The 14,532-nt window shown below is 40.0% G+C and overlaps 1 protein-coding gene across 1 annotated transcript in view; it reads left to right on the forward strand.

Moving 5' to 3' along the window:
• Nucleotides 1–14,532, forward strand: part of erap2 (endoplasmic reticulum aminopeptidase 2) — a 43,086-nt gene that overhangs the window by 16,632 nt on the left and 11,922 nt on the right. Inside the window, exons 9-18 of the mRNA XM_061986475.1 lie at nt 1,388–1,501; nt 1,588–1,719; nt 4,778–4,909; nt 6,991–7,059; nt 7,125–7,300; nt 7,382–7,461; nt 8,851–9,034; nt 9,685–9,841; nt 9,906–10,090; nt 10,176–10,337. Coding sequence (XP_061842459.1) covers nt 1,388–1,501; nt 1,588–1,719; nt 4,778–4,909; nt 6,991–7,059; nt 7,125–7,300; nt 7,382–7,461; nt 8,851–9,034; nt 9,685–9,841; nt 9,906–10,090; nt 10,176–10,337 — 1,391 coding nt within the window. The remainder of the gene's footprint in view (nt 1–1,387; nt 1,502–1,587; nt 1,720–4,777; nt 4,910–6,990; nt 7,060–7,124; nt 7,301–7,381; nt 7,462–8,850; nt 9,035–9,684; nt 9,842–9,905; nt 10,091–10,175; nt 10,338–14,532) is intronic.

Genomic DNA, 14,532 nt, shown 5'->3' on the forward strand with positions numbered 1-14,532 from the left:
ATTCATGCAAATTCAACCAATCACCGAAAATTACGCGCAACCTCTCAACTTTGTCCAGTTTTCCAAGCACATTCTAGCCGACAAGCATAATTTTCAGCAATCGATTTTTTTCTCTGAGCCGTGCTCCAAAGGCCACATAAACTGTTAATCAAAACTTGTGTTTATTTCTTGTGTAGACGAAGCAGAAACAGTAAACTGTAACAATATTTTGACTCTTCATTGATCAAACAGCCGTCGTCCTGCTTATCGCTCATAGCTACTTGCAGGTTATTCCTTAAGGTTAAGCCTTCAGGTTAATGTGGTATGTAATAATTTCATTCCTAGTTTAAATGTATTTATATGTTCATTTATTTTGTTTTTATTCAGGGTAATGAAATTAAGAAAGAAATACAAATATTTGCAATGCTGCAGAGGGGCAGCATTTACATGACAGAGATGTTGACGGGTGATGATAATTCTGTTATGTTCTCTGTAGGCTAGATTAACTAATGGAAAACAGGTGTGCTGTCAGAAAACTGAAGAGAAGGTGAAGGTGCAGCAAAATAGAACCCTCATAGGGGCACCGGAACAGGAAATGATAACAAAACGCAGGAAAATCACGATCAAAGTCAAAACTGTCATGTGGGATCATGAGAAATCTCTCATTGTCTCTCATTTTCTAACAAAAAACAACCACTATAGATTCATCTCAATAGTTCACAAATGCTCTTAACGTGTTGAAATATAAATAAATTATTATATTATAATTACTAAATATACAAATAATATTAAGAACCAATCTACACAGAGAATGGACAATAGAGCATACAATAAGGTAGCCTTTGGTGGTGTTTATTTAATAACTATTATTAAGACAGTACAGTAATATCACAGTGAGCTCTAAGTATTTGCTTTTTCTGCTATCTCGTGTCTACTTTTAAATACTTTTTAAAAATTAGTAAAAACATGAATACATATAATATTTGTTTTCCCATTTTTGTTGAAAGCTTTTTTAGGTAGGGTTACAAGGAACACTTAAACATTGATAACACATTCATAAAAGCACAAGTTGATTCAATGTTATTGGAAAAAGTAAGCCTCAAAATATTGCAGTTTTTGCCGCAACTTTATGAAAAAGCTGCCGCCAATTCTGGCGTTTCAGGTCGCAACAATCACAAAAAAGGACAGCGAAATCCTGGAGGGATTGAGTGTTGTCGGTCGGTTCATGTTTTAAATTTAATTTCAGCTATATCCACTGTAGTGTTTTTCTTTCCTCTCTACACAACTCTGGTCTACAATCCAAACAAACTGAACCATACTGTATCACTTGGTGGAAACACTTCAGATTGCTTTAGGTTAAAAATTTGACCCTAAATGACATCACTGTGCAAATGTCATTTTCTTGCAGTGGTTCGGTAACTTGGTGACCATGAAGTGGTGGAATGATATCTGGCTGAATGAAGGGTTTGCCAGATACATGGAGTACATTGCAGTTGAGGCTACTTACCCTGAACTCCAAGTGGTATGTGCTAATCGGATGGTCCTGGTGAATGTTTGATAATAATTACCACTGTGAGGCTGACCCTTCCTCGGTCCACGTTCTTGCAGGAGGAATATCTACTGCACACATGTTTTGCTGCATTCGGTCATGATTCGCTGAACTCTTCTCGGCCCATATCCAGTCCAGCAGAGAGCCCTACTCACATCAACGAGATGTTTGACACTGTCTCCTATGACAAAGTATGATTTCAGTCGTTCATTCTTTTTCCATAAATATGCCCTGAATACTTGTTGTGAAAATGCTAGGTCTTTATTAGACATTCTGACAAAAAGACAATATCCATCTAATACAGGACAGGTGAGCTGTTGTTTTGAGACAATTACTGTAAAACACTTCAACGATACTATTCAATATTTTTTTAGGACAAAAATGTACAGAGAATAGGGATCAGTGTAAGCATCTATGTAATGTAAACATGCAAAATTGTATGTATGCACAACATGCAATGTTGTATGTATACACCACATAATTTACAATGTCGTATGAATCCACCACATACAATGTCGTATGTATCCACCACAAACAATGTTATATGTATCCATCACATACAATGTCATATGAATCCACCACAAACAATGTTGTATGTATCCATCATATACAATGTTGTATGCATCCACCACATACAATGTTGTATGTATCCACCACATACAATGTCGTGTGTATCCACTTCATACAATGTCGTGTGTATCCACCATATCCACCATATACAATGTCGTGTGATTCCACCATATCCACCACATACAATGTCGTGTGTATCCACCACATATAATGTCGTATGTATCCACCACATGCAATGCTGTATGTGTACACCGCATACAATTTGTACGTATCCACCACATACAATGTCGTATGTATTTACCATATACAATGTTGTGTGCATCCACCACATACATTGTCGTATGTATCCACCACATACAGTGTTGTATGTATACCAACATACAATGCTGTCCTTTCAAACCTTCCTAAGATATTCAATAATTTAACTTCTAACAAATAACAGGACAAAGGGATTATTGGCTGCAGGTGTGAGCTCCCATGACCATTGATACTGAATGAAATGATAACGAGAGTGATTCCATCCTAAATGTTGTGCTGGCAGAGGCCAGCTGTCGTTTTGCACCACAATAGAACAAAACCATCTTTGTCTGGGTGTGTCCCCTCTTTTAGAGGATTCATACTTTGGATCCTGCACCAGGCTCTCAGACTTGAGCTCTCCTATTGAAGTCTGTGAGCATGAATCAATGAGGCCTGCTAATATGTACAAACTCAGGGAATCATTTCCTGGACACAGGAGGACTCTGAGAGTGAAAACCAAATGATATAAATGAGTGGTATATATTAGGGATGTCCCGATCCAGGTTTTTGCACTTCCGATCCAATACTGATATTGTTTTTGCATTTCCGATCCGATACCGATACCGATACTGACCGATACTGGCCTATCCGAGCATGTATTAAAGTTTAAAGTTATTTAGCCTACTTAGTTGTCAGAATCATGTTGAAAAGGGTTTTAGTACTCTTGATAACAACTAGTCAGCTGAATTAGGGGAGTTTGAATAATACACAATGGTTGGTAACATGAAACGGACCTGTTTATTCAAGAATAAACACAAAATAGACAAAATTATACATGACAAACAGAAATGGCATCATTGAAACTAGGGCTGGGCGATGTGGCCTTTTTTTAATATTGCCATATTTTAAGGCCATATTGCGATACACGATGTATATCTCGATATTTTGCCTTAGCCTTGAATGAACACTTGATGCATATAATCACAGCAGTATGATGATTCTATGTGTTTTGATTGATTGATTGAGACTTTTATTAGTAGGTTGCACAGTGAAGTACAAATTCCGTACAATTGACCACTAAATGGTAACACCCGAATACGTTTTTCAACTTGTTTAAGTCGGGGTCCACTTAAATTGATTCATGATACAGATATATACTATCAGATATATACTATCATCATAATACAGTCATCACACAAGATAATCACATTGAATTATTTACATTATTTATAATCCGGGGTGTGGAGGGGGGCACCGGATGTAAGTGTCAAAAAGACAGCCAAAAGAGTTTGATATGAGAATAAATCTAAAGTTAAAATATAGGGTAGAAATGCACCCATTTGCAGGAAATGTAGTCTTGATTTTCAAAATGTTCTTTCAAGGCTTGCATGTCTACATTAAAACATTCTTCTTCATACTACTACTTTTAAACTATCATGCAGAGAAGGAAATCACAACTAAAAAAATCACTAATTTTTTCATACGGTGTTGATCTGGACATTTTTGCCTCGGCATTTTGATGGTATGGGCGTGTGGCACCGAATGGAGATAAGCGTCTCGACAGACGTTACAATATTTGAACAATGATGACGAAAACTGTTTTCTCTGTCGTGTCCGTGTGTCGAAAATTGTTATGCGCTTATTTTTTTTCTTTGATTTTGTGCGTGGCATATAATTGCTATGCGCAGAGGACGCTTGAGCAGTGCGCAGAGGGAACGTTGGTCACACGGTTGCGCTAGCATCACAGCTAACGTTAGCCATGCTGCTACCTCTCTGCTGGGAGAGGACGTATACGTATGTGACGTATGACGTGACAGTATGTGACGCATGCCATGACAGTATGTGACGTGTAAGAAGGTGCGCTTGCTGTCTGTGAGAGGGAGACACAGAAAAGAGTGAGAAGAGCCTGTCGTGTAATGCCAGCAGCTAAAAGCAACTGCGTGAGAATCCACAGACCTGTGGATGTGTTGAAGGTGTGCTGGAAAATGCGGAACGGAAATTAGGGAGCAGCAGAAAAGTGGAATGTATTATTTAAATTGGTGCGTTGGAAAACACGGACCTGAGTTTTTTTTTAAACTGGATCTGGATCAGCATTTTCCCATGCCTTGCCGATATGCATTTTTTGGCAAATATCGGCGGCCGATCCGATCCAAATATCGGATCGGGACATCCCTAGAATATAGCAGTTTTTGGTTAGTTATTGTGTATTATTGACTTAGTTTTGCTCAATCCATTGTATTTAATAAAAGACAATAAGGAAGTAGTGTAAATGTTGTGTTGATATGGGTAAATATATGTGATCGGTATTGGTATTGGCCGATCTCACACATGGAGGATCAGAATCGGCAACATACAACCCCGATTGGAACATCCCTAGAAATTGCAATGTTTTTATCTGCTTGATTCACAATAACGCAAACTTTTCCCTCTTTCTACCAATAGGGAGCATGTATCCTGCACATGCTTCGCCACTTTCTATCAGAAGAGGTGTTCCAAAGTGGGTTAGTGCGATACCTCCGCAAATACAGCTACAGAAATGCACAGAATCAAGACCTGTGGGACAGTCTGACCAACGTATGAACACAAAAAACACTGCAGTGGAACCTCGATTTACGAATTTAACTGGTTCTTGAACATGAATCGTAAACCGAAAAGTTTGTATAGTGAAGCAGAGTCCCCCAAAAAATCAATGTAAACATGAATAATTGGTTGTAGTCTCCACAAAATTCCCTATTCAAGTAAAAAAACAAAAACGGCACACTTTGAAGACACTAGAATGTATATATACCAGTGGTGTGCCGTCAGGGCCAGCAAGACCTTCTCTGCTAACCTAACATAACCAGAAATCATGATCATAATTAAAGATAAATGTAATGTTTTATTTACTTTCCCTAAATATCTAAAAGTATTCATATTCTTTTCATGTCATATTATGCTCTTTCCAGTGCTGTTGTTTTTAGTTTTAGTTTTAATCCAATCAGAATTAAATAGCTTATGTTTCTATGCTGTACGAATCTGCCCGGGGCCTTCAGAATCAACAATGCAGGCGTCTGTGCACTGTAAGTGAACAGGGACATACAGTTGATAGATAATTGCGATAACCAATCAGATCACGAGTTGTCAGTAAGGCCTTCTAGCTGGCCTCACGTTGAACGTGACATTTACGCGTCCTGTGATTGGATACTCACCGGGACCGTTAGCAGATGAATTTGAGAACACATACAGTTGATAGACAGTTGCAATAGCCAATCAGATCACAAGTGAGTATCCAATCACAAGTTGCAATTTTCAGGAAGGAGGAAGTGTTGACCCACAAAGAAGGAGAACAAAACGTTGATTAAGTGGCAGATATATATTTGCAAGGCCATTTTCAAGAAGGATATTTAAAATGCCCGTAATTTCCACTTGAATCAACCGACTACGAGTGGTACCATTGGCTTATACGGCGTCAAATGAGTGCTATAAATTGTGAGTTCAAATATAAAGTTTTTTGATATTTTAATTTTGACAGTACCACATAAGATATGTTTTAATTGCTGATGCGGGTTTATTGATTTTTAAGTGCGCCAGAAAATAACCTGTTTTGTACATTGTTGAGGTGTGTAAATGTATTTCTGTATTATATTTCTCCAGCAAAAAGTCAAAGTTAAAGTGCCAATGATTGTCACACACACACTAGGTGTGGTGAAATTTGTCCTCTGCATTTGACCCATCCCCTTGTTCACCCCCTGGGAGGTGAGGGGAGCAGTGGGCAGCAGCGGTGCCGCACCCGGGAATCATTTTTGGTGATTTAACCCCCAATTCCAACCTTTGATGCTGAGTGCCAAGCAGGGAGGTCATGGGTCCCATTTTTATAGTCTTTAGTATGACTCGGTCGGGGTTTGAACTCACAACCTACCGATCTCAGGGCGGACACTCTAGCCACTAGGCCTAGGTGGGAAACGCACGGCCCACCACTGATATATACAGTATACTGTATAAATAGTATATCAAACCAACATAACAAGAAGGTAATGGCTCAAAAATCTATTTTTTATCAAAACAACACAACATTACAGCAAGCTTAAATGTTAACAAACACATACAAAAGTTCCGTTGATGCGCTCAAAAATCCTTGAACTGAAGGTGCCGCTAGCTGGAGGCTAACTATCTAAAGCGCTAGTTCAAAGCGGTTTTCTATCAGCCCGAAGCTATACAGCAAGAGAGTAAGAGTTTGGAAACATTTAAAGCGTTTCTGATCACACAAAGTGATTTCTAAGACAGGCTGACGCAGCTCTGATCGGTGCAAGGTACGACAATTGTGGAAATAAGCAAGTCAGAAGTGGCGCTCGCCGTGGAAGCTCTTTGAAATGGCTGCGCCGGTGTGTACAGGATGTAAACAGGATGTGACGTTGGGCACCGCCTCTTCAAAATGGCCGTGCTCGCGTGTACAGGAAGTGATGTCATCAAAACGGCAGCTCTCAGCGGCTTCAAAGAAGCATTGAAAATGAATGAAGCGTTCGTACGCTGAGACATGGTCCGCACACAGAGGCATATTTGGCGCGATGTAAACGTTGGTTAACCGAAAAGGTCGCAATTGGAAGCGTTCGTAAATCGAGGTTCCACTGTACTTCATTTGTATTGTACATTCGTATTTATTGAATGTCTTTTCTCAGACATGCTCAGAGGAGGATTTTGTCTCAGGGAAGCACTGTTACAACCGAGAGCAATCCCATAAAAACTCAGTGAGTAAAACTTGCTGACTTCCATCTTCGTGGTTTACAAACTGGTAACTTGTTATGTCCCACAGTACCTATTTGCAGGAGAACACTTAGACTTGACCACCATGATGAACACTTGGACTCTACAGAAAGGTGTCCCTCTGGTGATCGTGAAAAGGGTCGGGCCGCGTCTGTTTCTCAAACAGGTCCGGTTCCTGAGGACCGCGCTGCCTTCTGACCCGAACTGGTCGACATTGCAACACGGGTAAGGATGCAGTAAAGGTCGGATGATAACTTTTAAATTGTGTTTACTGTTTATTTTAATCTCTCGTTTTCTCTTCTGCAGTTATTTGTGGCATATCCCTCTGACTTACAAGGTTGATACTTCCAGCACCATCCATAAACACCTGATGACAACACATACAGGTGAGCAGGACCTTGTGTCATTAGCACTATCACTACTTCTTTGTTGAGTTGCTTGTAGCAAGAAATATTTAGTATTACTATTGTAGTTTCCGAACTATAGAGCGCAGCATACCTACTAAATAAAATATAAACGTGCAGATATAAAAGTTGTGAAATTAGTTATTTACACAGAAAGATTCAGTAAATATTTACCTTAATTGTTTCCAAACCGTGTCTATAACAGGGCAGTAAAACGGCTGATCAAAACAGAAGTCACCGTCATGGACCCACTAGCTGCGGAAGCTAGCTCTCCGATCAACTAAACAGTCTCTATAACTCCACGGTGTCGTTTTGGTGAATTTACCGAGAAATTTACTGATGCAATACAAAAAGTATGCCATCGTAAGTTAATAATACTAACAGACACTTGTATACGTGTTGGCATATTGGCTAATGTCAGCGAAGCTAGCTTGATTACATTACGACAGCACGTACATATATGCATGAAAACACCACTATTTAGTAAGTATGAGTTGTTTTAGTTATATTGTAAAACTTACAAAGGTTGCTTTAAGTGATGAATGAAGAAACCGTAGGAGTAAAAACGCTATGGAGGACGAGTAGACGGAATGGCACTTATACTGTCAGTTCAAGGCATTAAGCAGAAGGAAATACTGTAGACGTTCAACCAGCAGCACCTGCGGTAAGCGAACTCGTCCAAAAAAATGGCGCCATGGCACAAACTATAACACACCTTTTCAATGTCTGTGTTGTTTTTTTATGAAAAATATTTGTTGAATACAAAACATTATGGCCGTTCGCGAAGAAAAGCCCATAAATTAGCCGCACTGTTTTATAAGCCGGGGCTTATAGTCGGGAAAATATGGTACATTTTGGTGAGAAATTGTATACATTAAGATAGAACGCTTGTGCAAAGTTTTGAAACGAATTGAAAATTGCTGACTTCCATCTTCTTGGTTTACAAACTTGTAACTTGTTATGTCCCACAGTACCTATTTGCAGGAGAACACTTAGACTTGACCACCATGATGAACACTTGAACTCTGTAGAAATATTTTGTTTATTTATTTTAGCACAACATAAAGTAATTGTACTTATTTTTATTTTTCGTCAGTTGTTGAGTCCCTTCTTAATGCAGTATATTTGGTTCGTAGTTATTTTTTGTAATCATCCTGACCTAAGCCCAAAGTTTAAATAAATAATAATATTTGTGATTAACACATGCTTTCATATCATTTGACCAGGATCTAAACTGTTACGCAGACTAGAAACCAATTATTAAATACAAATAAAATCAAGAGTAAGGTTTGTTTTGAGTTGCAGACCACGATGTCCGTACCCCGTAGTGTGTTTTTTTTCATTGTTTGGTTCGTGTTTGTATCATCTCAGACAGCGTCTACGTAGGAGAGGAGGTCAGCTGGGTGAAGGTGAACGCGGACATGACGGGCTACTATGTGGTTCATTATGAGGATGGCGGATGGGAGGCGCTCGCAAAGCTGCTGAGGGAAAACCACACTGCTCTGAGCTACAAAGACCGGACTCATTTGATCCACAATGCATTTCAACTGGTCACGTAAGGCTACAATATATACTTTATATATACAGTTGCTCAAGTTTGTGGTTGTTTGTTTGGATCTGGGCTTCTCAGATCTTATCTGTCATGACCCCTCTGAGAGTTAGAAATTGCCACGACACCCCTGAATTTAATTACTATTGCGAACTTGGATCATATTTATTTGTACATGTGTCACATACATTTGTTTATATATATATATATATATATATATATATATATATATATATATATACATACATACATACATACATACATCTGATGACTCCTTTTTCCCTTTCACGCCGCTCACAAAATTCTCCACCTCTCTGCCTTTGTTAGCTCTGTACACGTGTTCCTTAGTGCTTAATACTTCTACTGGGTGTCCCGTGAAAAACCGTCGGACCGGAACTCTCTAATAACTAAAGTTCCTTGGGTGAATAATGTAAACTCACTACACCGGTATGTTTTAGCGCTTTCATGGCGAGTTTACTGACAGATATAAGTAAGAACTTTACACTACTTTATATTAGAAATGGCAACAGCGGAAGATGAATGTCTCATAACAAGAAGATAGAAAAAAAGAAGAAGCTTATCGACTACGGTGTCGGCATGAAAGTGGTTAATACTGATCGGTGACCAAAAATAATATTTTTGTTTGTGTTTTAAAGGGCAGGTTATCTTCCACTTAATAAGGCCTTGGATATAATAGGTTATCTACAAGTGGAGACACATACAGTACCTCTTCTGCAAGGACTCGGCTACCTGGAATTTTTTTATCGTGTGAATGAGAAACGGGGTGATGTGGAACTGCTGCACAAGTTTAGGGTAAGAAGCCCAGAACATGAAGAGGCTGTTTTAAATGTGTGAGTAAATCTGGTTCTCTCTGTAGATGCACATTCTCCACTTTTTCCGCGGCGTCATCGACCAGCAGACATGGAGCGACGAGGGCTCCATGTCGACGCGGCGTTTGAGGTCAGAGGTGCTGTCCTTGGCGTGCCATCTGGACGACCCTCCATGTGTGGAAGGGGCACGTCGGCGTTTCGAAGACTGGCTTCAGTCCAATGGATCTCTCAAGTGTGTCCATCTATCAGTCTATATACCTCATCATGGAGAATTTCTACTATAAATCTCCTGCCTTCTTTAATTGTGTCAACTCTAGACTCCCCACTGATGTAACCGATACAGTGTATGCAATTGGTGCTCAGGACGACCACGGGTGGGCCTCACTCTTGCACGTGTACGAGATCTCGCAGTCGGCAGCACAGAAAAACAAGATTCTGTTCGCTTTGACTTCCAGCAGAGACACAAGCAAGTTATACAGGTACGTCCTCTCCTTAGCCACTTGTGGTTAGGATTTGTTTTGTTTCAAACATGTTTGACAGGTTACATTAAGAGACATCATGTGGTTGCATTTGCACCATTGAACATGTCTGAAAAGGAATAGGAAGACCTTGTCTTTTACTCATAGTACATTCACACCATAACTTTTACATGTTTACATTCAGTTCACTTCCTGTGTGAAAGAAATGAAGATGTTGGAAAAAGATTAATTAATCTCAATAAGTAGTACAAAACAAGCACATTAAGAAAACATACTTACTGATCTGAACATTTTGACTCAGCCTATTTTCCGGACTATCGAGTGCACCGGTATATTAAGCCACACCCACTAAATTTCAGAAGAAGAAAATATTTTTCCATTTTGACTGGAATTGTTAAAGGGGAACATTATCACAATTTCAGAATTATTAAAACCATTAAAAATCATTTTCCTGTGGCTTATATTTTTCGAAGTTTTTTTCAAAATTTTACCCATCACGCAATATCCCTAAAAAAAGCTTCAAAGTGCCTGATTTTAACCACCCGTCCATTTTCCTGTGACGTCATATAGTGAAGCCAACACAAACAAACATGGCGGAAAGAACAGCAAGATATAGCGACATTAGGTCGGATTCAGACTCGGATTTCAGCGGCTTAAGCGATTCAACAGATTACGAATGTATTGAAACGGATGGTTGTAGTGTGGAGGTAGGTAGCGAAAACGAAATTGAAGAAGAAACTGAAGCTATTGAGCCATATCGGTTTGAACCGTATGCAAGCGAAACCGACGAAAACGACACGACAGCCAGCGACACGGGAGAAAGCGAGGACGAATTCGGTGATCGCCTTCTAACCAACGATTGGTATGTGTTTGTTTGGCATTAAAGGAAACTAACAACTATGAACTAGGTTTACAGCATATGAAATACATTTGGCAACAACATGCACTTTGAGAGTGCAGACAGCCCAGTTTTCATCAATTAATATATTCTGGAGACATACCCTCATGTCAGCAGGCCAGGGAACCTAGGGTCGATATTCTTCTCTTGATCATCTTCGGGACGGTGTGAGCCAAGACATCCAGGGGGTTTAGCTCGCTCGTCTGCGGGAACAAACTGCCGCCATTGCTTGCCGTGCTAGCGAGGTCCTTTGTCCCTGAATTGCTCACACACTCCGGCAGATTCAATGGGGGTCTGGCGGCAGATTTCTTTGACTTTATCGTTGGAAATGCATCTGCTTTGAGTGTCGCAGGATATCCACACATTCTTGCCATCTCTGTCGTAGCATAGCTTTCGTTGGTAAAGTGTGCGGAACAAACGTCCAATTTCTTGCCACTTTCGCATCTTTGGGCCACTGGTGCAACTTGAATCCGTCCCTGTTCGTGTTGTTACACCCTCCGACAACACACCGACGAGGCATGATGTCTCCAAGGTACGGAAAACAGTCGAAAAAACGGAAAATAACAGAGCTGATTTGACTCAGTGTTTGAGAAAATGGCGGATTGCTTCCCGATGCGACGTCACATTGTGACGTCATCGCTCCGAGAGCGAATATTAGAAAGGCGTTTATTTCGCCAAAATTCACCCATTTAGAGTTCGGAAATCGGTTAAAAAAATGTATGATCTTTTTTCTGCAACATCAAGGTATATATTGACGCTTACCGGTACATAGGTCTGGTGATAATGTTCCCCTTTAATTGTTTCCAAACGGTGCCTGTAAAACGGGTAATCAAACAAAACAGAAGTCATCGTCATGGACCCACCTTGTGGTTAGAGTGTCCGCCCTGAGATCGGTAGGTCGTGAGTTCAAACCTCGGCCGAGTCATACCAAAGACTATAAAAATGGGACCCATTACCTCCCTGCTTGGCACTCAGCATCAAGGGTTGGAATTGGGGGTTAAATCACCAAAATGATTCCTGAGCGCAGCCACCGCTGCTACTCACTGCTCCCCTCACCTTCCAGGGGGTGGAACAACGGGATGGGTCAAATGCAGAGAGTAATTTCACCACACCTAGTGTGTGTGTGACTATCAGTGGTACTTTAACTTTAACTTACCTTTAACTAGCTGCGGACTCTAGCTCTCCAATCAGCAAAACAGACTCAATAAGTCCACGGTGACGTTTTCGTGAATTTACTGAGGAATTTTTTAAACTGACACTATACAAAAAAATGCCTTTGTAAGTTAATAATACTGACACAGACACTCGTAAATGTGTTATGTTAGCGTATTAGCTAATGCTAACACCGCTAGCTATATTACATTACGAAAGCACGTAGAAAAATGCATGAAAACACTCCTACAGACATTACACATGGGATGGTTTAGTAAGTATGAATTGTTTTAGTTAAATTGTAAAACTTACAGACGTTGCATGGAGTGATGAATGAAGAATCCTTTCGAGCAGAAACGCCATGGACGGTTTTACTTTCGGCTCAAAGCATTAAAACAGGAAGTATATTTTCAACCCGCAACACCTGCAGTCCAAAAGATGACTATAGCACAAAAAATAACACAGAATTTCTGTGTCCCTGCTTGTATCTAATGAAAACTATTGAACACAAAACATTATGGCCGTTGAGCTGCACTGTTTTATAAGCCGCCGTGTTCAAAGCCTAGGAAAAAAGGTCCATCGCCGACTAGACCAGAGGACATGTGTGTCAACGTTTTCACCGAGACACATGACAGTGGGATAAAAGATGTAGCCGTGAGGACAGGTTGTTCACCAAAATAAAAGCGTATTTTCGGGGCTTCGTGTTGTTGACAGGGAAGGAGTTTGTTGCGTCTTTGCTGCACTGTCCTCCGGAGGAATGTCGGAGCAATAATATCTCCAGGTAGCTTGCAGTCAATCCAGATTAGAATGTTTGTGTTAAAGACAACAAAATACATTTCAACTTTTCACTCTAATTGTCTATTTCTGGTGCTCAAATTTATCAAACTTCACCATGCAGAGCAGACAGGGTCTCCAAGATGTTGTCCAGTTTGCGATTTAGTCCAAAATCACAAAAGTCTGATTGCCTGCATCCCCCAATCATTTGTGGCAGCTTTGGGGTGCCTTGAACTGTGGTTAGGATTCATCTTCAAATTTGTCGATACACCTGGGCAACGCTTACTTCAATCAGCAGATGTCCTGTTATCACGATTCCGAATAGGTAGATATCTTCAACGTACTCCACTGAAAGGGTTGCCAGGCACGCAGCAGTCCGCTTCTCCCAAGAGTCCATCTTGTGTCCAGCAACAACCATTCCGTCAGGACAGGCAGGTCCCCCCGGCCCCCGAACCTGAAATCTTGTCTATTTTGTTGAGAAGCCAGTTGATCAATACCATTGTTTAGATTTTGGAGAGCAGTGCAAAAACAGGATACAAGAAAGTTAAAAAAAGACAAGACAAGACAAAGAGGCGAGCAGGGCAGGTATGGAGAGGGATGGGAGTGTGACCGCCTTCGCCTAGAGCCAAGAGACATCCATGTTAACGTCGCTTCCTTTCAGCTTGACTAGCTGTTTCAGCAAATCCACCTTGCTTTTTTAGTTAGTGAACTTCATGATAATGACAAGTGTGTTGTTATTCCTGCTAGATATTGGATTGCACGTACCAATACTGTTGACATCCAGATTAATTCTCATTGGTAATTTTAATTAGTTGCTATGAACAAATAAAATATGTATAGATAAAACTGGAAGAGTTTTTAGCCCGAAGGTAACATATACGAGCTAGTTGTGTTCTTCTTATGTTTTGGTTGATACACACTAGCTATAATTAGGCACACTAGTACACAAAATAAATAATCAGTTTTGACACCTATTCAACAATATTTTTGTTATTGAGATAACTGCACAGTATCACACTGAGAGGTTTATCAAATTTAAGTGCAGTATAAGGACTCATATTGGGTATTTTATACACTGAACAAAAATATAAACGCAACACTTTTGTTTTTGCTCCCATTTTTCATGAGTTGAACTCAAAGATCTCAAAATTTTACTGTATTATATACACAAAAGACCTATTCCTCTCAAATATTGTTCACAATTCTGTCTAAATCTGTGTTAGTGAGCAACTTCTTCTTTGCCAAAATAATCTATCCCACCTCACAGGTGTGGCATATCAAGATGCTAATTAAACAGCATGATTATTGCACAGGTGTGCCTTCGGATGACAATAAAGCAGTTTTATCACAAAGCACAATGCCACAGATGTC

Source organism: Nerophis lumbriciformis, linkage group LG12, assembly GCF_033978685.3.
Source record: "Nerophis lumbriciformis linkage group LG12, RoL_Nlum_v2.1, whole genome shotgun sequence".
NCBI classification, from domain to species: Eukaryota; Metazoa; Chordata; class Actinopteri; order Syngnathiformes; family Syngnathidae; genus Nerophis; species Nerophis lumbriciformis.